The sequence below is a fragment of the Falco cherrug genome, chromosome 5, assembly GCF_023634085.1.
Source record: "Falco cherrug isolate bFalChe1 chromosome 5, bFalChe1.pri, whole genome shotgun sequence".
Classification (NCBI taxonomy): Eukaryota; Metazoa; Chordata; class Aves; order Falconiformes; family Falconidae; genus Falco; species Falco cherrug.
In genome coordinates this window covers 45373726-45399675 of record NC_073701.1, presented here as the reverse complement: position 1 = coordinate 45399675, position 25950 = coordinate 45373726, and the positions used below count along the sequence as shown (strand labels likewise).

The 25950-nt window shown below is 42.2% G+C and overlaps 1 protein-coding gene across 8 annotated transcripts; it reads left to right on the top strand.

Moving 5' to 3' along the window:
• Positions 1–1065: 1065 nt before the first annotated feature.
• On the top strand, positions 1066–21098 carry USP44 (ubiquitin specific peptidase 44). 8 transcript variants are annotated; one of them, XM_055710766.1, is made up of 7 exons: positions 1192–1287; positions 4137–4247; positions 6944–8452; positions 17057–17255; positions 17749–17857; positions 19097–19302; positions 19659–21098. In XM_055710766.1, the coding sequence occupies exons 3-7, from the start codon at positions 7022–7024 to the stop codon at positions 19859–19861; spliced, it is 2148 nt and encodes a 715-aa protein (XP_055566741.1). In that variant the 5' UTR covers positions 1192–1287; positions 4137–4247; positions 6944–7021; the 3' UTR covers positions 19862–21098. The 8 variants fall into 8 exon arrangements, with proteins under 8 accessions (XP_055566747.1, XP_055566741.1, XP_055566744.1 ...); XM_055710767.1 differs by lacking the exon at positions 1192–1287 and adding an exon at positions 1507–1577; XM_055710772.1 differs by lacking the exon at positions 4137–4247 and having other exon boundaries at positions 1066–1287.
• The last annotated feature ends 4852 nt before the right edge of the window (positions 21099–25950 follow it).

Below are 25950 nucleotides of genomic sequence, written 5' to 3'. Positions count from 1 at the left end.
AACGCCGTCTCAGCAGCCTCATTAGAAACAGCAAGAACTGGAAAGCACCACTGGAGGAGAAGAGAGACAACTGGGGCCTCTAGATTTCAGGTTTTAAACTGAAACACATTTGCTGCGATGACACAATTAGAAACGCAGAAACAGATGTGCGAGGTTTTGATGCCGTCATGAAAACAGCCTGATGCATGATGGATCGAAAATGAGTGGTGTGATCTGTAGCGCTCACATTCTGCATCAAACCACTGCTTGTTTATCGTGGCTAAGCTGCAGCACGCACATGCACACACACCACGACCACGTTCTGCAGCTGCTAGCAGCACCAGGCACCAACTTTCTGGGCAGGTTCACCTAAAATAAAAGCCAACCCGATTCAGCTTGGTGCAAAAAGTGATCTCGGCCCCGTCAGGAGGAAGTTTTCTCTGGACAACGTGCAGCCTGTGCACGGCTGCCCAGCACGTCCCGGGGCAGAGCAGGAGGCATGCTGACTCTGAGTTAGCTCAATTCAGGACAAGCAGAACTGGAAAGCAGCTAAAAAGAGCTGGCTGCTTTTCAGAAACAGTTTTTGCCTATTTAACTTTCTGTAATGAAACCTGAAGCTGGAAAAGTACCCGATGGGTAGGTAACAGGGGCCTGGTAAGAGCTTTTTGTGTGTGTGTGTGTGAGCTGCCTGGCAGGAGTTTCCACAAGCAATAGGCACAGAGAGATGTGAAGGAGTCTCTCCGTCCCCTGCACGGTGTTTTGGACGCCCCTCGCGTCCGGGCAGGCAGCGCCCAGGCCAGGCACGGCTCCGGGAAGCACCTGCGAGCCCGGCCCGGGGTGCAGCGCTGGCCGCCGCCCGCTTGGGGAAATGCGAGCGGAGGGCCCGCTCCGGCCGAACAAGGGCGACGCCGCCGAGGATAAAACAAGAGTGAAACGTAGGAAGGAAAATAAGGAAACCCGCCGGGGAAGCCCGGGACGCCGCGTCTCCCGGTTGGGTGCAGACCCGCCTGACGGAAAACAAGGTGCCCTGCGGGGACAGGCCGTGGCAGGAGCAGCCCTCGGTGCCTCGGGACCCGGCTCCGACGCCCGCCCGCCTCAGCCCCGACCCCGGGGCGGCAGCCCCTCCACTCCCCGCCCGCCTTCCTGCGCCCGGCCCCGCGGGACCGGCCCGCTTGGCCCGGCGGCGGGCGGGGGCGGCCGGGGGAGGTGGGAGGAGACGTGGGAAGGACTTGTGTTGCCACTACAAATCTGGTGACAGACCCGCCACCGGCACATGGCGATCGGCCCTTCCCGCCCCGCGCTCGGCAGGTGGGTGCGGGGCGGCGGCGCGGGGCGGGGCGGCCGCGGGGGGTGCCTGGCGGCCGCTGCCCCGCAAGCCCGACGCCGCTTGTTTGCCCGCGGGCCCTCCCCCGACGCCCGCTGCCCACCCGTGGGCGAGCGGCAGCGGCTGAGGGGCGACGGGCGCGGGGATCCCGCGGCGGGCCGGGGGGGGTGTGGGGTGCGGGGGCGGCCGCCGCGCGGCGCTGACGTCGCCGAGGGGCCGCTCCGAGGAGGCTGTGGCTCGGGGCGCCCAAGATGGCGGCAGCGGCGGGTGACGGGTGCGTGCGGGGGCGGCCGGCGGGAGCGGGATGGCGGCTCCGCGACCCCGCCGCCCGGCGGGGCAGGTGGCCGGGGCAGGGCGGGGGGTGGTGGCGGCACTCTTTCCCCCGGGGAGGGGCGGTCGCGGCGGCGCGGTGCCCGCGCTGGGATACCTGAGGAGGGGGCGCCCGTCGCCGCGGGGGCGAACCGGGCACGGCGTGGGGCCAGGAGAGCCGCCGGGGCGGGAGCGGCGGGGCAGCGGCGCGCCCGGGACCGTCCTCCCCTGCCGGCAGGAGACGTCCTGCCGCCTCCCCGCCGCGCTCCTGCGTGGGGCCCGGGCCTCTCACCCGTCCCGGCGGGGTCGGGAGGGCGTCGAGGTAAGGGAGACCGGGGGGAGGAGGAGGGGGCGGCGGTGAGCCGCGCCGCCGGGCCGGTCCCGCGGGGCTCCTGCGGCCCGTGCCGCTCGTCGGCGAGAGGCGCGGAGTCGCGCCATGTCGCGGGGCGCTGGGAAGCGCCGGACCGTCCTGCCGAAGCGGCCGCGGGCAGGCTCGGGCTGCGGCGTCGAGCGCCGGGTCAGCTCGGCTGGAGCGTCTGTGCGTGCGCGGGCTGTCAGAACAGGGGCCAGGCGGCGTCCGAGCGGCTGTCAGAGCGGTCGGGGACGCTTATTTTTCTAAATGGATAGAACCGTCAAGTGGAAATCCAGACTAATTAGAAATGCGGTGGTTTTCATGCTTCTGTGAAAGTGCTTCGATCTAAACTATTTGTTTACCTTGAGTTCTCAGCTGCTGGGAACGACCGGTTATTCGCAGCAAGAGACATAGAGTGTAATGCTGTGCCGGTGTCCTGGTGTAAATGACTACTTCTAGGCAGCATAGTGTATATACATTCCTTAGTTGGCGGGAAAAAAAGGAGAAAAAAGTTAGGTGACGATTTGTATGGCTCCAAAGAAAGGAGGCTGAGGCCTTTCTTGTGAAAGGCTGCACTGTTAAACATTGGAAATAATTTACAAAACTTCCTTTTGAAGTGCTGCTTTGATTTTTAAGTCTTAACTGCTATGCCCGCAGGACTGTACCGCAGCTTGAAGCTGTGCACATCAGTGTTTTGTTGGGATGCTGTCTTTAAAAAAGGAACTGTGTAAGAAAGCAGTACATATGCCTGGTATTTAGCAGACTTGTTATCTAGAACTTTCAGTTGTTCAAGTACCCGTGATTGCTGGTTTTTCAAGTACTCTGAACCTGACGAAAATCAATCGGTAAAATGTCATCTGATGTAAAAGCCAGCATATTAATAGGGCACATGGGGGTGTAAACACAGGCACACAGACAAGCATACGCACACACGGACACACACATATTTATATATTTGTAAAACTGTATTGCATTTCTAGTTCAACGCTTGAGATAAACTGATTTTTCATTTACTTGCCAAACAATTAATTACAAAAGTCGTGACTAAGGGACAAAGTTGTCACTAATGGAAAAAGTTTCCTTTCGGTTATGTTTAGAGTTACAATTTTAAAATGTACTAGCTGTGAAGATGAATCTTAATTTCTTGTTTACACGGAACACAAATGGAAGAAAACCAGCCATTTTCCTAAGTTGGATGGGTTTTTTTGACATCAAGTACTTTTTCAGCTCATGTGTAACCCCAGAATGTACATTTTACCAGCCATTCTTTAGTGAGACTGAAGAAATGAGTATGCCAGTAAAGTTGAAATGTGTTTCAATGAAAAAAAAAAAAAAAAAAAAAAAAAAAGCAGAGCTATTCCATATACCTCTATTTCTAACTTGTGAAACTTTGGTGCAGAAAAATATACCTTTGTGTTTCTTTTTACCAGACAACTTAATGCTTCCAGCGGTGCTATTCTGTGTGTTGGTACTCGTTATTTTGCTTACCACTTCAGCTCAGGTCTGTGCTAAGAACACAGGGGGGCTTGATCTCTGAAGTGCTGGTCAACTAATTCACAGTTTCTTTGTGTGTGTGCACAGAACTGAATCTCGGGAGAGAAGAATGCATAAACTAGCGCTGAATAACTTTCTTCAGGGAAATTTAACATTAGAGTATTTGCTTGTACTATTTTATTCTGGCTGCAGCTTTCTTCTAGGAGTGGGAATGACTGTGCAGTATTTTTTAGGTTTCTTCCACCATTATCTGTCACTTCACCCCTGTTTTTTCCCTGAGCTCTTCTAGTTAACAAGTCTTGGTTCTAAGGTAAAGTTTTTAGATTTTGTGACTCGACGTAGTCAGTCTCAGTCCTTCAGTACTCCACATCTTAAAACATTTGAACTGTCATCATGCTGCTTGACGTTCAGCTGAAAATTTTTTGGTCTCAGTTTTGTAATTCTAGCTTTTTCAAAGACTTTTCAGATATTTCTGTCTTTTTGACCAAACTCTGCGTTTTGATTTCTTCAAAGACTTCTCCCATGTCAATGATTTTCCTCCCCCTCCCCCCTTCCACCTCATCTCCTTTTCTCCACACGACGACGTAGGTGGGAAAATGTCATGCTGGCTTGGTTGTTGGTGGGGGAGCTGGGGTTTTAGTTTTTTTTCTTCAAGCCGCTGATCTTGTGCTTTCGTAGAATCGTGTTGCTTTTGCATGAAGAGCTTGATTGTGCAACCCTGGTTTGCACAGTGCCTGAAATCAGCAGGCTGTTTTGTCCTCAGTCCAGTATCTGCTTACATTGAGACATGTAAGTAGTTTCACTTTTGATAATATTTTTAAAATAGAGAAACACACATTTTCTGACCATATATTATTAAAAATAAGGGTTAAATAGGGCACAGTGTTTACACAGTGACTTTAACAAAACCAGAAAGGGTTGACCTGTCAGACTCCTCTGACTGACAGCATTGCTGTGTGTGACAGCCCTGTGGGAAGGCAGGGTTTAGTTTTCTTTTCTGGCCTGCTGGAAAGGACCGTTACTAATACGTTACGCAGGAGAATCTATTTCTGTTAGCCCAAAAACACAAAGATGAGTCTTGTCTCTTAAAATCCTCTCTACTATATTTAATTCTTGCAGCACACTTTAGATATTACTTTGATAGTCCAGGAAGGATTAACATACATAGTTCAACTCTGAAATTTATGTGAATTTTATCAAGTGCTAGAAAAGCTCAGTTTTCTTGGGGAAAACAGGTTGTCAGACTAGAAGAGGACATGGGATAGCTCTAGCAGTAATTGTAAAGACTAAAAACCCAAACTTGGTAAGCAAAGCTATTTGTAAAAGGATCTCATTAGCAGCCTACCGATAGACTACCTTTTAGAAGGAAAGAATTTTGTGGATGATAGCAAGCTCATCAAGGTGTTATTTGTGTGATCTGTTGACGGTAGCACACAAGGGATCTCGATCTCCTGTGATACACTTGTGAATGGTACTTAACCTGGGAAACTGAATGGGTACCTAGACGTCATGGTTCCTGAAATTCTTCAGTGTAGTCAGCGAGTACGGACTAGAGACAAGTCTTGGATAAAACTGAATGAGAACGATTTATATAGGTATGTAAAACTGTATAATTTATTAGTTTCACTACAGCTGGCTCAACCTTTTCTGTATTACAGGGTAACACCTAACAGTGCGTTGCAGTGCTTGATGCTGATTATGTGCTTTAGAGTTATTTGTGGCTCTTATGCTGGTGTCTCTATTGTAACATTTTAAAAGGCAGTAGCTGTGGGCCATTTAAGCAAACACAGCAATTTTTTGTTAAATCTTTTAACTACAGTTTTTATCTAAGTACCAAATGAAAATTAAAGGTTCTTTTCCTATCTAGCTGCAACTTTTTACCTGTTTCCCTCCCTTAGCAGTGTCATGGCATTGTACGTTAGGATTCCCTCAGTCTAATGCTTATTCTGACCTAGACATCTGTTCTAAGTTGAGTAACCTATTATTGTGTATTTCTGAATTGTAAAAATGGAGAAATATTAGTATATTTAAGGATAATAGCGGGAATATAATTTTTTGGGTTCTATCCAGAGTTGTCTGAATCACTCAGTATTTTTGTGATGTGGTTTACTTATTGTAAAACAGAATCCTGGACCTTGATAATTTAGAGCCTAGGTCAGGTCTACAATCTGCATGCATTTTTAACGGTGCAACTTGTCTTAATTGGCATAGCCTGGATATTTTACAAACCCCTGGTACCCCTCAGATGAATAATCGTTTCATCTGGCAAATACTGTGCATAATGATACTGGTGCCATGTGCTGTTTAGCTCTTTAGCTAGTGACATCGTGGTACGAACATCCCAGATCAAATACAATAACTTCCTGATATATGGTTTCTCTATAGAGATAGTCGAAAGATGGCAAAACCAAAGAATGAATCACTGTCTCTTTAATTCTTGTTAGGCAGAGCCTGCCTGTTTGTTTTAGGTAAACGCACCTTATAGGACAAAGCAAATACAGCAGCTTTGAGCAAGTAAATGCTACCACATAAACTTATTAAAAGATGTAAGCCAGTGTTGGCCAAATTTTTAAATAATTTTTTGAAGACATGGATTAGAAAGATCGTTCAAAATGCAGGTTTTTATAAAGTTTACAGCAACTGAGGTAGATACCTTCTGTCTTATGAAGAAAGCAAGTTTTGCTTTTTAGGTCACACTTTTGCTTTCAGAGGTGTTAGGATGACATGTTAAAATGTCCTTATTGAAGATACATTATTGTAGAGAGCATTGGTATTATGGGCTTGCCTGAGCACAAAGGTGCAGTGATTTAATTAAAGGTGTGGTTTAATTAAGGGTTTGAATTGTATAAAGCCTCATTTGTCTGAACTGTTGGCACTGTGTAAACATAATAAATTTAAGCGAACTTTGTACTTCTGCACTTTCTTGCACTTATGCTTAGGAAAAGAATTAATAGGAGCAGTTTATAGCCATAGTCTCACAGAACGGTTTGAGTTGGAAGGGGCCTTCAAAGATCCTCGAGTCCAAGCCCCCTGCCATGGGCAGCCCTCCTTGCACTAGATCAGGTTGCTCAAAGCTTATCCAACCTGACCTTGAGTGCTTCCTGGGATGGGACACCTGCAGCTTCACTGGCAACTTGTCCCATTTTAAGTTGTTTGTATCCAAACTCTTTAACAGTGTCTTGTAATTTAATGGGTGCCCTGAAAAAAACAGGCCTCATCTGAAGTGTGGCTAGTATGTTTCAGTCCTGAGTCGGAAGGTACTGGGAACACAGTGAGATTGAGACCATTTAGTCTGAAGGTCGAACTGCAGTTGATGATGTTGATTGTGGCCCCACGTAACTGACTGCCTTTATGTGTTTGGTGACACTTAATTGGATGGCAGTCGTGATCTTGGCCTCAAGTATGAGTTTGGTATACTCTTGATACCTGTAAAAGTGATGCACTTGGGTATTTATGAACTGTAATTTATGACTTCTTTTTTTTAGTTGCAGATTGAAATATGGACAGCGAATAGTTTGGATGATGTGTTTTGCCAGTGTATCTCTGCAAGTTCAGTTTTAACAATGGATAAATGTAAGCACATCGGGCGTCTGCGTCTGGCCCAAGATCACTCCATTCTCAATCCTCAGAAATGGCATTGCATGGACTGCAATACTACCGAATCTGTGTGGGCATGCCTCAGCTGCTCGTATGTGGCGTGTGGAAGATACATTGAAGAACATGCACTAAAGCACTTTCAGGAGAGCAGTCATCCAGTGGCATTGGAAGTAAACGAGCTGTATGTTTTCTGTTATCTCTGTGATGATTATGTTCTTAATGATAATGCAACTGGTGATCTAAAACTGTTGCGAAGTACGTTAAGTGCAATCAAGAGTCAAAACTATGAGTGCACTACTCGAAGTGGGAGGACTTTGCGTTCTATGGGCACAAGTGATGATTCTTACCTTTCACATGGTGGTGCCCAAGCCTTGCTTCGGAATGAAGATCGTATGTTCACAGCTCTCTGGCACCGACGGCGTGCATCCCTGGGAAGAATATTCAGATCATGGTTTGAGTTGACACCTACTGGAAAAAAGATTTTGGAAGAAGGACGTAGGGAAGAAGCAGAAGAAAGAAGGGACAAAGCTAGGAAGAGAAGACAAGAACGAAAGCGTGAGTTGAAAGCAGAGATGGAAAAGATGCCTCCAAGAAAGAGCAGTCGTCTGCAAAATCAGATTAGAATGTCCTCCCAAACAGCACCCTGCCTGCAAAAACCATCTCAGAACATGGAATCTGTGGCAGAGTTGAAAGAAACATATACCTCAGATGAAGTAAGATTGAAAAAAATAAGTGACTCTCCAATTAAACGAAGGCCCACAGTGACTCCTGGGGTAACAGGACTGAGAAACCTGGGAAATACATGCTATATGAATTCTGTCCTGCAGGTATTAAGTCACTTACTTATTTTTCGAGAATGCTTTTTAAAGCTTGACCTCAACCAAACTCAGGAACTGCTGGCAACAGCAACCAATGATAAAACCAGATCTTCATCGAAACACCTGTCAATAGCTGCCTCAACATTACATGTGAATGAGAGCCAAGAGAAAGCAAAGGGATCATCTTCTGTGAGGCGGCCTGGTTTATCCTCTGGCTTAAGTGGAGGAGCATCAAAAAGTAGAAGTATGGAACTTATTCAGCCCAGGGAGCCCAGTTCAAAGCATATTTCTCTCTGTCATGAGCTGCATACTCTGTTCCAAGTTATGTGGTCTGGCAAATGGGCACTGGTGTCTCCTTTTGCCATGCTTCATTCTGTGTGGAGACTAATTCCAGCCTTCAGAGGATATGCCCAACAAGATGCTCAGGAATTTCTCTGTGAACTTTTGGATAAAGTGCAGCAGGAACTGGAGGCTACGGGAACCAGATACACAGCTGTCATCCCTGCTTCTCAAAGAAAACTTATAAAACATGTTTTGAACGTGGTTAACAGCATCTTTCATGGACAGCTATTAAGTCAGGTATGTTTTATGAGTATTTTTTTAATGTAATGATTTGTAGTTATGGATTTATACTGGCCAGTGGTAGGCATACTTAATATAATTAGCATACCTTAATATAATACTGAAGGTCAATACAATTGTAACTACTGAGGAGGCATGGGGAGGATTAAATACACACGGTTTCAGAAGAAAGGTCATTTGGATACTCATAAAACTTTCAATAGAAGAGTCACTGGATAAAAATGAAAGTTTAAATTTGGTATTCTAAAGCACTGAGAAATATCTGTCTTTGCTATTAAGTACCAACTAATTTGTAGGAATAAAGAATTTACAGTCTTAAGTATATAGCTTATCCCTATAGTGATACTAGATAAAAAGTGTTAAGGAAGGTGTTAAATCTTGTCTAAGTGGAAACTGATGAGGTAATGGCTGCCAAGCAGGGTATTATTTCAGTAAATAGCTTGAATTTGAGATTCATTACTACGGAGTAATTGCGTGTAATGATGCTGTGTACAGGAATACTAATACTTTTCTGTTGCAACATAAAGGTACAGAAGGTTCTGTCAGCACAGGAACTAAATTTGTGGGATGAAGGCAACTGTTGTTTTTCTTTTTTCTGTCTGATTGCTCTCCTTTTTTCTGTCTGACTGCTCTCCTTTTTTCTTCTTTTCGGCTTCCTGTTAAGTACTTCAGTGTGTCCACTTACGATTATGCATATCCCAACCGTGTGTATGTACAAACGCCTGAGAACTGACTGAACAAACAAATGCTGGTTTCTGTTGAATTAATCTAAAAACTGACCAGACTGCAGCAGGAACAGAGGTTGGGAAAGTCTTGGTCCCCAGGAACTGATCTTTAGTATGCATGCACACGTTAATGAAGGAGTACAGAAGCATTTTATGGATATGTCAGGTAAAGGACATAGTTCTAACACAGATTAACAAAAATGTTGATGTTCCTATTGTTCTATTTTGATTTGTAGTTTAATGTTTTAGTATGTGGAGTTAGAAATCCAAGTTGTTTTTGACAAAGGTAGGATTGTTTACTGCTATGATACTGTAAACTTTATCATGAGATAACAGGGTTGTTTGCAGCATATGCTGGCTTTTAGGTTATTTTAGGGTTTGTGTAACTACAAGAAACTGTTTTATCAACTAAAAAAACCGGATAATCCTCTACCTTCCATTTGGCCCAGTGTAAGAGCATTTCTGCTGGCATACCTCCTTTCCTTAAGGTAGTTTATCTATCTTGTGTCAGGGTTGTGCTAAAGTGTCTAGTATATTATGTCATTAAAGCTTTCTATTTGAAAATCACATTCCTGTCCAAAATAGTAACTTTGTTAGTAAAACAAAGTAATTCTTAAGTATACTGACAAAGTTTTGTTGCATTCCAAGCCTTCTTACGAGATCTAATTTTTTGGAAGTATTTTCAAGGTTTTGAAGGCACACGCATTATTTCAGTAGTACCACTTTTACATGCTTTTAGGTTTGTTATGTGAAAAGGCTTGTGACTAGAAACCCTCCCACCCTCCTGAAACCAGGGAGGGAAATAGTGATAATTCACTCAAGTGTCATCAAGTAAGACTGAAAGGGAATTAAACAGTTTTGAGCTATCCTGTGATTTCTGTGACTACAACACATATTTCTTTTACTGCAGCTGGTTAAAGTCTGTGTGCAAAATACAGCCTTGATGAACTTGAATGCCTCAAGTGAGGGGAACAAGGAAAAGAGCATTGAGGCTGTTATCTGTAGTAATTCCTCCCTAGCTCATTGGGCAGTTCCACAGACAACATCCAACACTTCATCTCCTAACGTTCCCTTTGTCTTCCACCACTCTTTTGTTTCAGTTTAAGTCTTCACTAGCACTTTGGAACATTGTAAGTATTAAAAGCAAAAGGTAACTCCTGAAGATTTACATTTCTTCCTTGATAAAATGTATTCGGGTCATCTTATGATTCAGTCCCTGGTGTTTGGACATAGAAGGGTAAGTTTTAAAGACTCTCATTAGGCTATTACTTTTCTCTCCTCAATAAGCTGCCTGCATCATGATTTCACTAGGCATTTGTCAGAACTGGCACAAAGTTCTATAATGCAGTTAACAAAAAAGGCAAGAAAACATCCATGCAGGGCTGAATTAAAATGTGACGTACTTCTTGCTGTGTCATCACATCGTTGACAACGTTACTTATTAAAAGCAAGGAGTGTATGCTTTGTCCCCGTAGGTTTAATTGTATCTACCTACAAGCTGTAACAGCATTACAGTTTCTCCCTAGAAGATTGTTGGAGCTGTAGCCTGTTGCATTAAAAACAGGATGGGATTTTAGTCTACAGTATTTAATAAGCTACATCTTAATTCAGTGAATAAGGGGAATTGAGAAGTTACTTTCTGTGTGCAGTTGCCTTCCACTTAAGGATCACTAAAAAAAATTATTATCCTTACTGTCCCTTTGTACTGAAGATACCAGTTGAACGTACTTGATTCTGTGAGGTACTTAAGCATAGTGAAGTCAGTCTTCTTGACCTTCAAACCTCAGCAATACTATGAACTACTCTTGATACAGTACGCAGAGGATCACTTACAATGCAGATAAGCTGTATGTTTACATAGGTTTCACATTACTTTCATGCGCAATAAAACATTGTCCCTATTCTTCTAGCTCTTCTATTTTAACTTGAAGTCATAATCCTGAGTTTGCCTTCAGTCTCTTGCTATTGCAGTGGCTGCCTGGTTCAGCACTAATTTAGGATATAAGATTAAGAAAGGAGAAAATCGGGTGTGTGAGAATCTTACGCAGATTATTTTTTGATAATTAGGAAAAGCTTAAGGCGATGTCAAAACAATTCCACATTTTATATGAGTTGTTGTTTTGTAATGTTCTTGGCTGATTTAAAGTGAGTATTTGTCACCTACTACTTGAAATCTTTTATTACTTTATGGATACTAGACTAGGTAACAAGTAACTTCAGGAATAGCACAAGTGGATTGCTTCTTGACTTTTTTTAAATTTTTTTTTTTATTTTATTCCAATATCCTTTTTAGGATCAGAGCTTTTTGCTTTGCAACACAGACTGAAACTTCAATACCCAGTACATCTAAGGGAAGTAAAGACAGCATAACTAGCTACAAAACCCTTCCCCTCTTTTTCCTTTTTCACATGCTAGTCTTCCTCCAGGGATTGCCTGGAGAAAGTTGTGCTGTAGCACTTACTGGACAAAGGAGTATCTTGTAAACATGGGCTTTTGGAGACAGATCTGGAGCAGTGGCTTGTCCCTCTCAACCCCATTGGGAATGTAAGCAGGTGCCAATATATCTATTGAAGTCCCAGTTGTTTTCAATCCCTCAAGTGTTTGTACTCGTAGAAGGTACCCGCTATCTTCTGTCCTCAGTCCTTCAGTGGGAAAGGAGAAGATACTGCACTATGAAGTTATGTGGTACACTGATCTACACTGATCCACAGATCTTCAAAGTACACTTCAAGGGCTCAAGTAGGTTAGCTGCTCTCTCTGTCAAGAGTTTTTTGGCTTGTGTTTTTTCAATTGGTCCCAGCTAAATAGCACAGTATCTTTAAAGTATCTTTATTTCAAACTCTGTCCATATTAAGCAAGGAAGTGGGCAGGTATATATGTAAAAGTCCAGAGATTGAAATAGCAGATTTTAGCTTCCAGGGTAAATGTGTGTTTTCAGCACTGCTTTCGGAGAATTGTCCTGCATATCTGCAGAGATCTTATAAGCAGTAACTCTGATGTGTGTAGTTGTACCAGTATTACATTTTTGTCAGGATGATTTTACCGGGCAGGGGGGAAACAGGGAAACTAGTATGAAGTATTTGTGAAAGCTGATCTAGGCAATCTAGCTGATCTAGAAAGCTAGTTTAGCAGGTCTATTGCAGATACTTAACGCTGGCAAAATCTTATGCCATAGTAGTGGCAATGTTGATTTAGTAACAAGTTTCCTCTACAGATAAATTGTGATTAGTTACCATTTCTTCTTAGGACAAGCCTGTTGTGGGCTGTGAGACTTTTTCCCAATAATTCACCATTTATTATAGAAATGCCTAGTAAGAACTAATTTTGGTATCTCTAGGCATACTTAAAAAAATCCCAAATGGTTTGATTACTTCCTGATCATTTTTAAGATGGAGTCTGAGCAGAATGCCTCCCCCTGGACCCTGGGAGAGTAAGTGTGCAGCGCTCAGAGAAGTGAGTATGTCAAGACCCAGAGAGTGAAGTAGGTTCTAACCATTGTAGGATGTAAACTATGTTTTAAAATTTTAAAAGGCGCTGCCTTCGCTTGCAAGTCTTGCTCCGTTTACTTTCTTAACCGCTACTTCAGGACAGATTGACTGAGAGAAAGGGAAGTGTTTGACACCCTTTGGTTTTGGGTAGTATGCTGTGAGTTAAGGTTTGGGGGAGAATGCTGAAGCTGACTTGTGCAGAGCTGGGTGTTAAGTGTCCCACTGAATACACTATTAAAAACTATGAGAACTTCAGGCAGGTCATAGGAGAATTTGCACTTAAACCAATCCGTGACCTGCGTACTGTTTTCTGTATTCTGGTATCAGTCGCTGTTTTTACGTGTAGCATGAACCACAAAATGGTTGTCAAGTTGCTTTCTAACCAGATGAAGGTGACATTTTAAGTTAATCTACAAGAGGCAATTGAATCACAGACCATGGTTTGCTGTGGTTATGCTTATGTTATTCTGTTAAATAGATACAGATAACTGTGATGATGCTGTATACTCATCACTACAAAGTTTAGGGCTTTTTTATGACTGCAGAAATACAGTATGGACTGTCATGTAGAATTTTGTATTACAGCAGTATCCTAGAAATCCCCTTCTACTTGGATTACTTTGTGGAAAAATGCAATTACTGCTCTTTCTATATATGTTTCACATAGTGAAAACTTAAGTAGTAGTGAAAGCACAAAAATGGGGCTGGCCATCTTGCTGTTCTTAAAAAAAAACCAACCAAACAAAAAAGAATTAAGAGCAGAGATAGTAACAGTTGTTTTTCTTCCACGCAAGTGCAGGCAAAATAGGCAAAACAGCTGATGATGGAATTGGCTTCTTCTGTAGCAAAATGTTAACTATTTTCTTCGGCTGCATTTAGGTTAAATGCCATCCAGGGCAGTGGCTGTCCATCAAATTATTGTGGGCACAATGATCCTTGTGCAAGTGGTCTCCATGCTTAGCTTCAATCAAGCAATTTGATCCATCTCTTTTCAGTCTGGCCTTTGGCCCATGATTGAATACTGAGCTTTAACCAAACAATTGTATATAAGTACCCATGTTTCAAGGCATGAGAGGGTGGTCAGGGAAGAACATAAGGTAGAGATTTCAGACTAGCTAAAACCAGGAATTTACTTTCTTTGCTCTAATGTAAACTTCTCATGTAGCTTTGTTGCAAAGGACAGCATTAAGGCTTCCTGAAATAGAAATTATGGAATATAATGGGGAAGGTGAAATCAAACTCTGAATTTGTAAAATGTAGTCATAAAAAGATAAACGTCATTAACCAGATTGCTAGAGCAGACTTGGTTTTCTATTACTGTTATTCATACTCATACCATAGAGAGCTACACTGGACAGATGTATAAAAGTTTTTGCCAGCCCTGTGAGTTTGTGTGTTTTTGGTTTTATAAAAACCTCACGTCTTGTTCAGCTTTTGAGCAGTTTATACAGTTTCAGTGCTCTTCATGAAGAAGAAAATCTGGGTTGCACTTTGTGAATGGAAGTGGAGTGTGAGATAAAGGAGTGCCATTTAGGACTGAAAGAGGAGTGATGGGAGTGTTGTAAAGCCTGTGCTGCACAGGCCAGTGCAGATGGATTCCAACGAAGGGTAGGGATCCTCCTACTTGTTAAGTAACCCAATTTATGAGCTCGGGCCTGGCTAAGAAAAATACTTCCAACCTTTGTTCCAGCCCTGATTTGCCTCTCATTTACCACTGAGTGAGCGTACAGGAGCAGTTATACACAGTGGCTGATACAGTTGGGTGTATGCGTATCCGAAGACTGCAGGTTACTTGGCTATTACGCAGATCCCAGTTGAACTCTTTAAGAGTTTAACTCTGCTGCAGACTCAGGGTGAGGAGGACTGTCTTGAGTTGGAGAAAGTAAGTGCAGCTCTATATCAGTACAGGATTTTGTCAACACAGGTCAGCTTTGCTTGCAGTTGCATGATGATGAGAAGCAGCACTGTTGCATTAGAGTATTGTTTTTTTAGTTTTTTGAGAGGCAAAAATCAGAAACTAGATCAATTATTTGTTTCTTTTTCTTTGAGGTAGTACTTATTAGCTAGTTGGGAAAGAGGATCTGAAAATAACCTAGTCTATTAACATTACACGCTAAATTTTAAACCTCAGACTTGTTAGAAATTATTTGAAGTACATACTGAGTTCATGTATGCACTTCATCCTGACCTCTTTAATCTTCAGTGTGCGTTCGTGTGCAACAAATTCTTAAGTTGTCAGTTAAATCAACTTTTGGCCCAACAAAATCACCCATTTATACAGTAGAAATCTATTAGTCATATTGTTTTTATGCTGGAGTTAGCTTGAACTGTGGCCAAACATATTATTTTGTCTCCAAGTCTAGATTCTGGCTCTGAATTACTAATAGTTTGTGGCTTTGAAGCGCTGCCAGATGTTAGCGCTTACAAAAGAAGCTCCTGTCAGTGTAAATTAAAGGAGAAGATTCTCTTTTCTGCCATGTAAGTTCAAAGTTTTGTTTTCTAAGAACAAGGCAGTGGCATTTTCTTCTTCTTAGAACTTAAAGCAGCTACCAGCTTTCCTAACTCCACTGCTAAACATGTACAGGTGCACAAATACATATATGCTAATGCATAGATCATGTACAAGCTGTTGTAGCTAATGAATATATTAAATACTAGTTACTCACAAGAACACCTAGAAGGAAGATTCCATAAGGTGACAGGTCTGTCATTATATAAATGATCATGAAATAACAGTCAAAGCAGGGTGAATAACTGTGTAACAGCAAACTTTTAGAGGATTGTAAAGGAACTCTCAAACAAAACCAAGTGTCACACTTGTGTGGGCTTACTAACCTAACTGAAGAGAACTACACCAAATTTATGTAGAGCAGCAACGCAAAGGCGTGCCTGTGAAATAACATTTGGATTCCTTGTGGATTTTTTCATTCCTTTATTACTACGTCTTTGTATTAGTTGTTCCAACTTGTGGTATTTTCCTAAATAGGAAGCATGTTTATAGAGATTTAATTTAGAATTACTTACCCTTGTGGTGCAAACTTAAGGAAATACTTGATATTCCATTTACTTTAAAACATGAATGGTGGTGTCTCATCACACCTGGCTGTTTTTCTGAGCTGATACATAGCAGTATCTTGATAGTAGGTTCTATATGAAAATTCTGAGTTCCTTTAATCTTATTGGTGGGGAAGTTTAATTGTTGGGGAAGGGGGTGGGAACATGTTAGATGCTTATGGAAGTTCTGTCAAAGCCATCTTATCTAAGCCCAATTAAAATTCAATGTATTTTCAGAATGTGTCTTTTCTAGAGCAGTGAGGCTAGAGCTGCTTGAGTTAGTGGTCAACTGCAACTTATAAGCCAATAAATACATTAACAGTAGAAAACACGGGTAATTAATCTTCAGGATTGTATTGTACTTTATTGTATTGAACATACCAAGGTGAGTGTATCTTTAGTCTCAAACACAGACTTGATATCTACTGGTATTTCTGTATAGCCTTTATGAACTATGCTTGTTGCAGTCTAAATGGAGTTTCACTACTGCGTAAGTTCAGCTGCTAATAGAAGTTATTAATCCACATGGATCATGGAAGGGTGGAGGTCCTTTGGAAGAAGACTCAAATGATGTGGCACTCTTCTGTAAGCAGCTTGAGCTGGCTTTTAGAAGACTGCATTGCGAATCAGCACCTAGTGTGTTGTCATTCCAACTTAGAGAGCTACTGGTTTTAACTTATTTCCATAAATATTGGATGTTATCATAATTGTCCCCTGATGTATTATCTGCATTTTCCAGGTTGACTCACTTCACTTCTTGACATTTTATTTATGTTGTCTTACTGCTTGTCCTTTCCCTAGTGTGACGATGGATCCACTTACTGAAAGAAGAAATAAATTATTTTTACCTGTTAATTTTTCTTTGAAGAAGTATGCTTCCTAATCCAGGCTTCCCTGGAAGACTTACAAAGTAAGAAGGATATGACTTTAAAACCCCCAGCTGTTTTTTTTGTTTGGTGCTTTTTTGTTGTTGTTGTTTCTAAACTTTACTTTCTCTCTCTAATGTGAATTTTATTTTTGGAGTGTTTCTTTTTGGAGAAAAGACTCCTGAGACTCCACCAGCTGCTTTCTCTTGGACAGTCCCAGACAGACAATTCTGACACTGCTTTTGTTTCTCTAAGAATATACCTGTATGTGATAACAGTGTTGGACATGCTACTTCAGAGAAAAGAAATTATGTGTACCATTTCTTCTGTTAAATGACTATGTCTTGTCTTTGGTTGCATCAGTTATCTCTAGGGGGATTTTTTTTTTTTTAAAAAAAGCTATTATTACGGTACTTTTAGCAAAGTAAGTATTTGAGTATAAGCAACTGATGAAATATCATTTTACAGGTTACATGTCTTGCCTGTGACAATAAATCAAATACCATAGAACCTTTTTGGGACTTATCCCTGGAGTTTCCTGAGAGGTATCACTGCAACGGCAAGGAGATGTCATCTCAGTATCCATGTCTGCTGACAGAAATGCTGGCCAAGTTTACAGAAACCGAAGCTTTGGAAGGAAAGATATATGCATGCGATCGGTGCAACAGTGAGTAAAGACAGTATGTACTCATGCATACATTCTCTGTGTAAAATGTAAAGTAAGCTGACAGTGAAAGTACAGAAGAAAATACTAAAAGTCTTAGAAGTATGTTGCAAACAAAGACGTCCTTCTTATGTCCTGATGTGGTCATTTGACAGCTGTTACTTGCCACCTAGAAGATTAAATTGTTCAAAGGATGTGTTGAAGTGTGATGCTTCTCTTAGATAAAGTCTGATCACACACTAATAGCAATTCTGATACTCCCAGCTGAAGAACCCATCAGCTTTTTATATTAAGGTGACTAACCTAAGTGACCACAAGTATTTCATACTTACATCATAAAATAATCCTTGCAAAATGGCTCTCAGTATATCCTTTTTAAGGAGGCACATAACCAGAGCTATTCAGGTCCACACAAATTTGGTGCATAAATCTTAGACTGAAATACTGTTAGGCTGTTATCAAGATTTGTGTTGTGTAACTGTGTGTTTGGCCTCAGCAAAACGAAGGAAGTTTTCTTCTAAACCAGTTATACTCACAGAAGCTCAGAAGCAGCTTATGGTGTGTCGACTACCTCAGGTTCTCAGATTACACCTTAAACGGTTTAGGTAAGTAGTACCACAGCAAACAGTACTGCAAACTGCCCCATTCAGTTCTGCTCTTTCTGTTGTTTGGGATCAATGTTTTTCAGCATCAGTTTAATTTCCTTTTACTAGTATGATGGAAATAGTTATTTGAAACTTCTTTTTCTTCTTTAATTTAAATGTCAATAAGATACACTGTAAGTAGAGAATTGACTTTTTGGATACACTTGCTACTTTAATAGCAAAATTATTTCATCCTTCTTTTCAGTCAAAACCTACTAACCTTGCTGTGAACTCCGTTGGTAAAAATTAATCTTGTGTTATCTTCAGGTAGAGTAAATGCTCATAGTCACTAACGTATAAACCAAGATTGTATTCAGTGGAAGTCTCACATAGCCAGATAGAACTTTCTCATATAACCAAATACATTAATATTAATGCATTAGCTTGAGAGCTAGGAAGTGGAGACTTCATCTGTGTGAATTCTTAGTCCACGCATTAGCCTGTGCCCAATACGAAGGAAACTGAAAATGAGATAGAATAAATGAGAAATACTGATTAGATATCCTACAATCATTTAGGTTGGAAAATACATTTGAGATCAAATAATATGTGGAAAGTACTTCCCAGTCACTGTAACACAGATCTTAAGATGGATGTTTCAGAAGATGAGAATCATAAAATCATTTAGGTTGGAAAAGACCTTCAGGTGGATCCCATCTGACCCTATAGAGGTGTGTGTGTCTTAAGTGGAGCAGAAGGTCACTGTTTCCTCCTGGACTGTGGGGACTTCATTCTGCTCCTTGTCCCTGTCTTCTAGCTCAGGGGGCTGAGTACCCTGAGGGTAACTGGCCTTGCTATTAAAGACAAGGCAAAAAAGTCATTAAGTACCTCAGCCTTATCCTTATCCTTTGTGGCAATGTCCCATGCCCCGCCCCAGCCCCCTCTTCCAATAAAGAATGGAGATTATCCTTGGACCTCCTTTTGTTGCTAATATATTTCTAAATACATTTTTTGTTACCTTTTATGGCTGAATAGTAGCTACCATAGACACATTTTGAAAGGCCTTGAAATACAGAAGTGAAAGAGGAAGCCTAGAAAAGAAGTATGCAAATTAGCATTGATCTTGTGCACAAAGACAACAGTGATGATAAAATTTGTTATGTTAAAACATATTTCAGAACACTTTCTTTCTTTGGGGAAAAAAAAAAAAAGAAAAAAAAAAGTAAAAAAAAAGTAAGTTTTCATTTGACAACCTTCCAGGTGGTCAGGACGCAATCATCGTGAGAAGATCGGCATACACGTTAATTTTGATCAGATGCTGAACATGGAGCCTTACTGCTGCAGAGAATCCCTCAAGTCCCTCCTGCCTGACTGCTTTATCTACGACTTGTCCGCTGTGGTAATGCATCACGGGAAAGGATTTGGCTCAGGGCACTACACTGCCTACTGCTACAATTCAGAAGGAGGTAGGAATCAGCTGTGGAATAAGGAGTGTGGGAGAAAGGGGTATTTGTAATTCTGAACTGATAGGCTTACTGTCTTCTGTCAAAAGCAGAAGGGGAGTCACTTGTAGCTGAACTGCCTGGAGTGAGAATTGCAGTTCTGTAGAGCAAAACAGTTCAATTTTTGTATTGGCTTGTTAAATGTGTTCTGGCTATAAACTCTCTTGTAAATGTGAGGAAGCTAATCTGGGCCTGAAACAGCATAGGGTTCACTTACAACTCCTTGAATGGGACTGAACACTGATTGGTTATTAAGTGTAACACAGTTACTTCAAATCAGTGTCCTGATGTCTTTTTTTTGGTGTATTTCTTCGCCGCAGGATTTTGGGTACACTGCAATGATTCGAAACTCAACATGTGCACTATGGAAGAAGTACGCAAGGCTCAAGCCTACATTTTGTTTTACAGCCAACGACTTACTCAGGCAAACGGACATGGTAAAACACTGTGTCCTAGCACAGCTGAAATTCAGCAGCACACAGAATTAGCTGGCTCTTCCATGGCCAACAGTAGTAGCAGCTAATCCAAAGCCAGTCAACTGTGTATGGTAAAAGTTTGAATTGTCATAACTATATATTTTTAAATGAAACAGAAGTACAGTATTGTACTTTTTAAATTTGAATCTGTGTACAATGTTTATGTACTTTTGTATGAGTTAAAGTGCTCTTTACAATTGTTAGTAAAAGTTTTTATTGACAGTAAGTAACTTTTAAAGTACCTAGAATTTCAATATAGCTATTTTTTTTAAGAAAAAAGATTGCTATTTGCATTTAACTCTTACCTCAGGCTGTTTGTTTGTTTGTTTGTTTTTTAAGCTGGTTTTGTATTTTGATAAAAGTTTTGAATTGGTTTAGAAAAATGACTTTCAATGGGCAACTGATGTTTCTCTGGTTAATTTTTTATATATGCTTCTGTACATTTTATAGGATAGTTCTAATGATACCGTGATTTTTACTGTCTGCAGGAATTGCTACTAAGTTTTAGAATATTAACATTCACAAGCAAGGAATGTTTTACATGTCAAATAGTAACTGAACTTTTCATAGGTAACACTCTGTATATTCTTTGTGACTAAAGTGAAATTATTTTGCAAGTTTCAAGGGAGCTACACTAAAGATACATTGATAGAATTTCTTAAAGTCTGAAATCAAGGAAATAGAGCGTGAACTTATTTTTATGTAAGAGGAGCATCTAATAATGCAAGAATGTATCTTTACCAAGACTTTCCATGTTTTAAGCCTTAAAAAGTCTGGGAACTTAAAACTCAAGTGCCATAGTCAAAGTACTAACTTGACAACCAGGGGCTTTTTTATTCCAGTAACTCAGAAAGCTTTCTTAAAAACAAAACCACAAAACACCACCAAAAACACAAAACCACATTCACCCACCTCACTGTCATTGCTATTAGCACCCCTCTTTCTTGCATTGGGCAAGCTCAATTTAAACTGTAGCAAGCATTGTTGGTCTCGGTAATCTCTAATTCAGACCAAAAGAAGCTGTAACATTTCTATGAAAGTATTTTCAATCTGACTGTTTCCATTACCTGAAACTGCTGTACCTTCTCCATGGTCCTACCACTAGCATTAACAGAACTGTGCACTGATAAGAACTAACAAGCAGGAATTATCAGTCCTCCACATACAGTACTTAATGCCAAGTAAATTTCAATTGTGAAGTTTTGCGTAAGTCCTATGCAAATTGTTACCTCATCTTCTGCAAAGTTTATACCTCAATAAAATGCCTTTATGTGGACAGGAAAACGTGTGTACTGGAATTAGCTCCTACATTATCATTACAATCTTCTTAATTATTATTTTAAAATTTTGTCTAATGTGGGTCAAGGCATTAACTGTAAGACTGCTTTGGCCATCTGTTACTGATTTAACAGCTGGGGTTTTTTTCATGACTTTTCCTATCGTTTCTATCTATGTTTCTGAAAGATGCCATATTACAGGGAGTACATAGTGGTCTCAGTCCTCAAACTTTCTTTGCCTTGTGCTCATCCTAATTTAATGTGCAAGAACGGTTTGCTTCTTTGGGTTTTTTTATTTAAGCCAAGGGCCACCCGCTGAAGTGAGATGATCTGACAAATCTACTCGTTATGGCTGTACAGTCTTTCAAATACTTTCCTTCTCTGTTGGCCTTTCTGATGAGGAAACAAATGTCATTTAAATGCTTCTTTCCACTTACAGGTAGTTCAGGGGAATAGAAAGGAAGGGGAAAGAGTTGTGATAATTGCCTTTCAGACTCCTGATACTTTTTCTTCTCCCAGGAGTATCTCAACTAGATAATGTAGGAGTCCTGAGAGACTCAAGCATTAGTGGAAGAGCTTATCTTGGGACTGGGGGGGTTGGGGGAGGAGAAGGAGGTTAATTAGCCTCAATCATCAGTATTAAGCACATAATCAAGTCCCTTAGAAAGGGCCTTATCCTACCAGGATTGCCTAGGCTGTGCTTATAGCTGTCCCCCTGCATTTTCTCTTGCTGCAGCAAGCATTGCTAAGTCTCGAGGCTTTCTCTAAAAGAGATCATTAGCTTAGGAGAAGCAGATTCTGCTTTCTTCCCATTGGTGCTCTCTTGGGTGGAACAAGAGAAGGAGAAAGGACATACTCAGAGTTCTGGTCCTAATCCAAGTTGTAGCAAGGATAGAGATGATTACTGCAGTCCAGCATAAGGATGAGCTAATTCAGGTGCACTTCTCAACAGCTTCTGCTTGGGTTCTTAATACTTGCCAGGTGATGCAGCTAGCTCTGCACCCTTTTAAGATGGAGTAAGGCTCAAGCTCAGTGTAAGTCTACATGCTTATGTTCTGCCTTCCTTCACTCAGGTACGTATTTAAAATAGCACTCCAACTGGAGCCAAGGAAGTGGCAAGGTTCAGGAGCAGAAATACCACAGCCAGTGCAGAAGCCTACATTGTGCTGACCTTAGGAAACCAAACAGCTATTTGAGCAAAGGCCACCTACCCATTTTAGCGGCAGCTGTGGAACCCTGACCCCAGGAACAACTCAGTCGCAGTTCTGAAGAGTGGTAAAGCTAAGGGTCCAGCAACTCGGCACCTATATCAGCAACAGGGGTATAGTTAGGTAGAGTTGCCTAAGAGACCCAGGCAAACCCACCTGATTGATAGTTCCAGAGCGAGCTCGTCTGGTAGCTTAAGTTACTGGTATGAAAGATAATCGCGTGAAGGCATCTCAAGAAGCCTAACCCTTGTTTCCTCTACTCGCCACCTTCATTTTAATCTACACTCAGAAAAACAGGTTCAGTTCCATTGCTACCTTGCTAAGAGCTGTCTGCAGCTGACATACAGGCTACCTGGTCACCTAGAGCACCGTACACTGCCCTTGCTGAATTTCCTCATTGCACAAGCAATCAGTGCTTGTAGCAACTAGGTAAAGCAATTATGTAGTAATTATTTTTAATGAAGGGTTCAGGACCACCTCACACACACAGTAACTCTCCGTGAGTAGTAATTTGGCAGCCAGCCACACTGTGGACATAGAAATGTTAACACCAGTTATGGTTTTGCATGCATTTATGAGGTCACTTGCCAACTCCCTTCTGCAGCCTTCCAGGAGAGATGCTGGGTTTTTTTCTCCAGCTACACAAGGGAAGTGGTAGTGTGCCTTAACGAGTTACCTACCAAGTACATTTGAGGAGGGTACACAAAACTGTTGATAGTGGAAGGGGCCTGTGGAGACTGTAGAGTCCAGCTCTGCTCAAAACAGGGTCAACCAGAACAGATGGCTTAAGGGTGTGTGCAGTCAGGCTTTAAACAGGACCAAGGATGGAGACACCACAAACATTCCAGGCAGCCTGTGCCAGTGCTAGACCATCCTCACTGTAAAAGCTTACTTCTGACTAAATGGTACTTCCTGTGTTGCACTTTGTGCTGGTTTCCCCTTGTCCTGTCACTGGGTACCACTGAGAAGAGCCTCGCTAGGTCTTCTTGACTCCCTCCCCACCAGGTGTTTACACACAAGGATAAACTCTACCCTGAGCTCCCCTTCTCCAGGCTAAGCGCTCCCAGCTCTCTCAGCCTCTACTCGTGTCAGATGCTCCAATACCTTTCGTCACCTTTTTAGCCCTTTGGTGGGCTCCCTCCAGTCAGTCTGTATCTTGTACTGGGAAGTGCAGCACTGGAGCCAGCCCTCCAGCTGTGTCTCTCCAGTGCTGAGGAGAGGGGAAGCATCGCCTCCCTTGATCTGCTGGCAGTGCTCTGCCTAATGCAGCCCTGGAGGCAGTTGGCCTTAGTGGTGGTGCCTGGGGTTATTCCTGCCCAGGCGCAGCACGTGGGACGTCCCGGTGTAGAGCTGCACGAGGTCCCTTCCAGTGTGAGATACTCCAGGCTCCTGCTGGCCCATCTCCCCAGCCTGTCCCGGTCCCTCTGGGCAGCAGTGCCCCCAGCCGGCCCAGCCAGCCGCTCCTCCCTGCTGTCCCCCACCCGCCAGCTTGCCGAGCGCACCGATGCATCACGCAGGGCACAGCAGCCCACTCTTCCACTGACAAAGAATCCCATTTTCCCGTCCCAGGTGGTAATGATGTATGCATCCAGACAGCATGCAGTGGGATTATGTGTTTGCACTTCTATCAAGTGGTAAATAGGGCTTCCATACAGCTCTCTCCCATTTAAGGATTTGGAGATTTGGCCTTACTGGGGTGGGGGAATATTTAAAAAACAACTAGGCCAAAAGGCTTACTCTTTATCTTAACTGCTGACAACTGCTAACTAGGCAGTTGTGGGTGGTTTTTTTTTTATAAATCACTGTAACTTTGCAAAAGAAGTCAGCAGCAGTAGAAATGCAAAGCAAAGCTAAAATTAATACGACTTTCAACCTTAGTTGGGTGGCTGTCATGGCAAAAACACAAGTCAAAAATTCTGAAAGAGTCACAGGACAGCTGTCTTAATTAGTTTTTCTTTTACTTTAAAAGTAGTCAAACATTCAACTGCCTCTTGAACCCTTGTAGAAAAAAAATATACTGTATATATTTCATATAAAAATAACATCCTGCTTCAAAGCACACAATGCTTTTCTCAAGTTACATGGTCTTTCTCTAAATACACCTTCATAAAACCATTTGGCAAACCCACTATTTTGTGAATGACTTAAGAATATATACTGCCTGCCTTTGTTTATGGACAGCTGATTGATATTCCATGGAATGCCAAGTACTAACAAGTTGGAAGAGCAAAATCCTGGCAAATAATTAACACAAGAAATACTAACCCTCTTCTTCCTTCCTGTAAAAAAAAAAAAAAAAAAAAAAGTAAGAAAGATTTGGCAAAGTTCCTCTGCCTCCAAACACCGCCTGTAAAAATCAAACGAACAAATTCCAGTCATGCTTACACATCGTATCATTTATGTTTCCATGATACTGTCTTACCCTGGTTTTGTACTGTTATGTAACGCTAATATTATTTTGATATACTGAAGGTAACACAGCATGAAGCAATTGGAAGACAACAGCAACTTAACCTCCCTCCCTAGATGCCCCATTTCAGCTTCCTCTTTGGAAAGTTATAGTTATAACTCACCCTTGAAATACCTGCTGCTCCCTTGCAAGCCAGGTTGCTACACAGCAGCTTGCACAAAGCTAGTGCTAGAACTGCTCCGCTATTTCACAAGCCGGAGTCTCAAGTAGAAAAGCATGTTCCCAGGGGTGTACCTTACAGTTCCTACTTAGCACCAAGTTCACTTCAATTTTCAATAAAATCCACCACTAAAAAGGTGAAATGCTGATTTCTCTTGTAGGGTGGTATTTTTAAGCCAAAATTTGAAGTGCAGAACTCCAAGGAAATCTACCATCAACACACAAGTGGAAAAATAGTTTTAAAAAGAAGACCAGGGACAACAAAACAAAAAGCTGATGCATTAGTTTAGGCTTTCACCTAAAGAAGCCAAGAAAGCAACTGCGTGTAGCAAGTGCTGGAGCTGCCCTGGCATTTTCCCTCTGGCAGCGTGCTCCTGGGCTGGAGCTGGGCCTGGCACGACGCAGCGTAGGAGGCCCACGTCAAATGCCTTTTACAGGGTGGGACGGGGAAAGCAGGGCTGCAGGATGCAAACACAGCCAGCTTTTTGTTTTGGGACATAAAGTTCACTTTGCTTTTGCAAGCTGCAGTCAGGAGTCTCTGCTGCATCCTGCTCCTTGCATACAGGTAGAGGGGCAGGCTTTAAACGTTTCAACCACCTGGGAAAGACTGCTGCAAGCTGGCAGTGCCTGTTGCCCACACGGAGCATGTGCACTGCATTAGGGTGCCGCTAAGGCAGGTAAACACAAGGCAAAGTAACTTTGCCATTTTACAGGCATAAACTTATACAAGACTCCATGAAACTAACAGAAGACTGACTCAGGTTGAAGACTTGCTCAAGCAGGTGATCAAAAAGGGGAGGAAAAAAACCAACCCAAACCCAAGCCCCACATTGGAAAAGCATGTTGTTTGAGCCTAAAATGAGTCTCGAGAGAATCTTAAGCTGTACCTTCATCAAAAGGACAGGTCAAGGTCAAGCTGTACATTCTTTAATGATGCGTGTCTCAAGGTCTACATGAAGGAGAAAGCCTGCCAATTAGGTCTGGGACTCTCCGGCACCTCTAATGAATGTACTCACTGCAAA

What these genes read in the sequence shown, in the direction of transcription:
- USP44 (XM_055710772.1), top strand. Translation starts at nt 7,022, where the DNA reads ATGGATAAATGTAAGCACATCGGGCGTCTGCGTCTGGCCCAAGATCAC. An exon ending in ATGGACAGCTATTAAGTCAG is followed by an intron (nt 8,453 to 17,056) that starts GTATGTTTTATG and finishes ATCATTTTACAG; the next exon opens with GTTACATGTCTTGCCTGTGA. An exon ending in TGCATGCGATCGGTGCAACA is followed by an intron (nt 17,256 to 17,748) that starts GTGAGTAAAGAC and finishes GTTTGGCCTCAG; the next exon opens with CAAAACGAAGGAAGTTTTCT.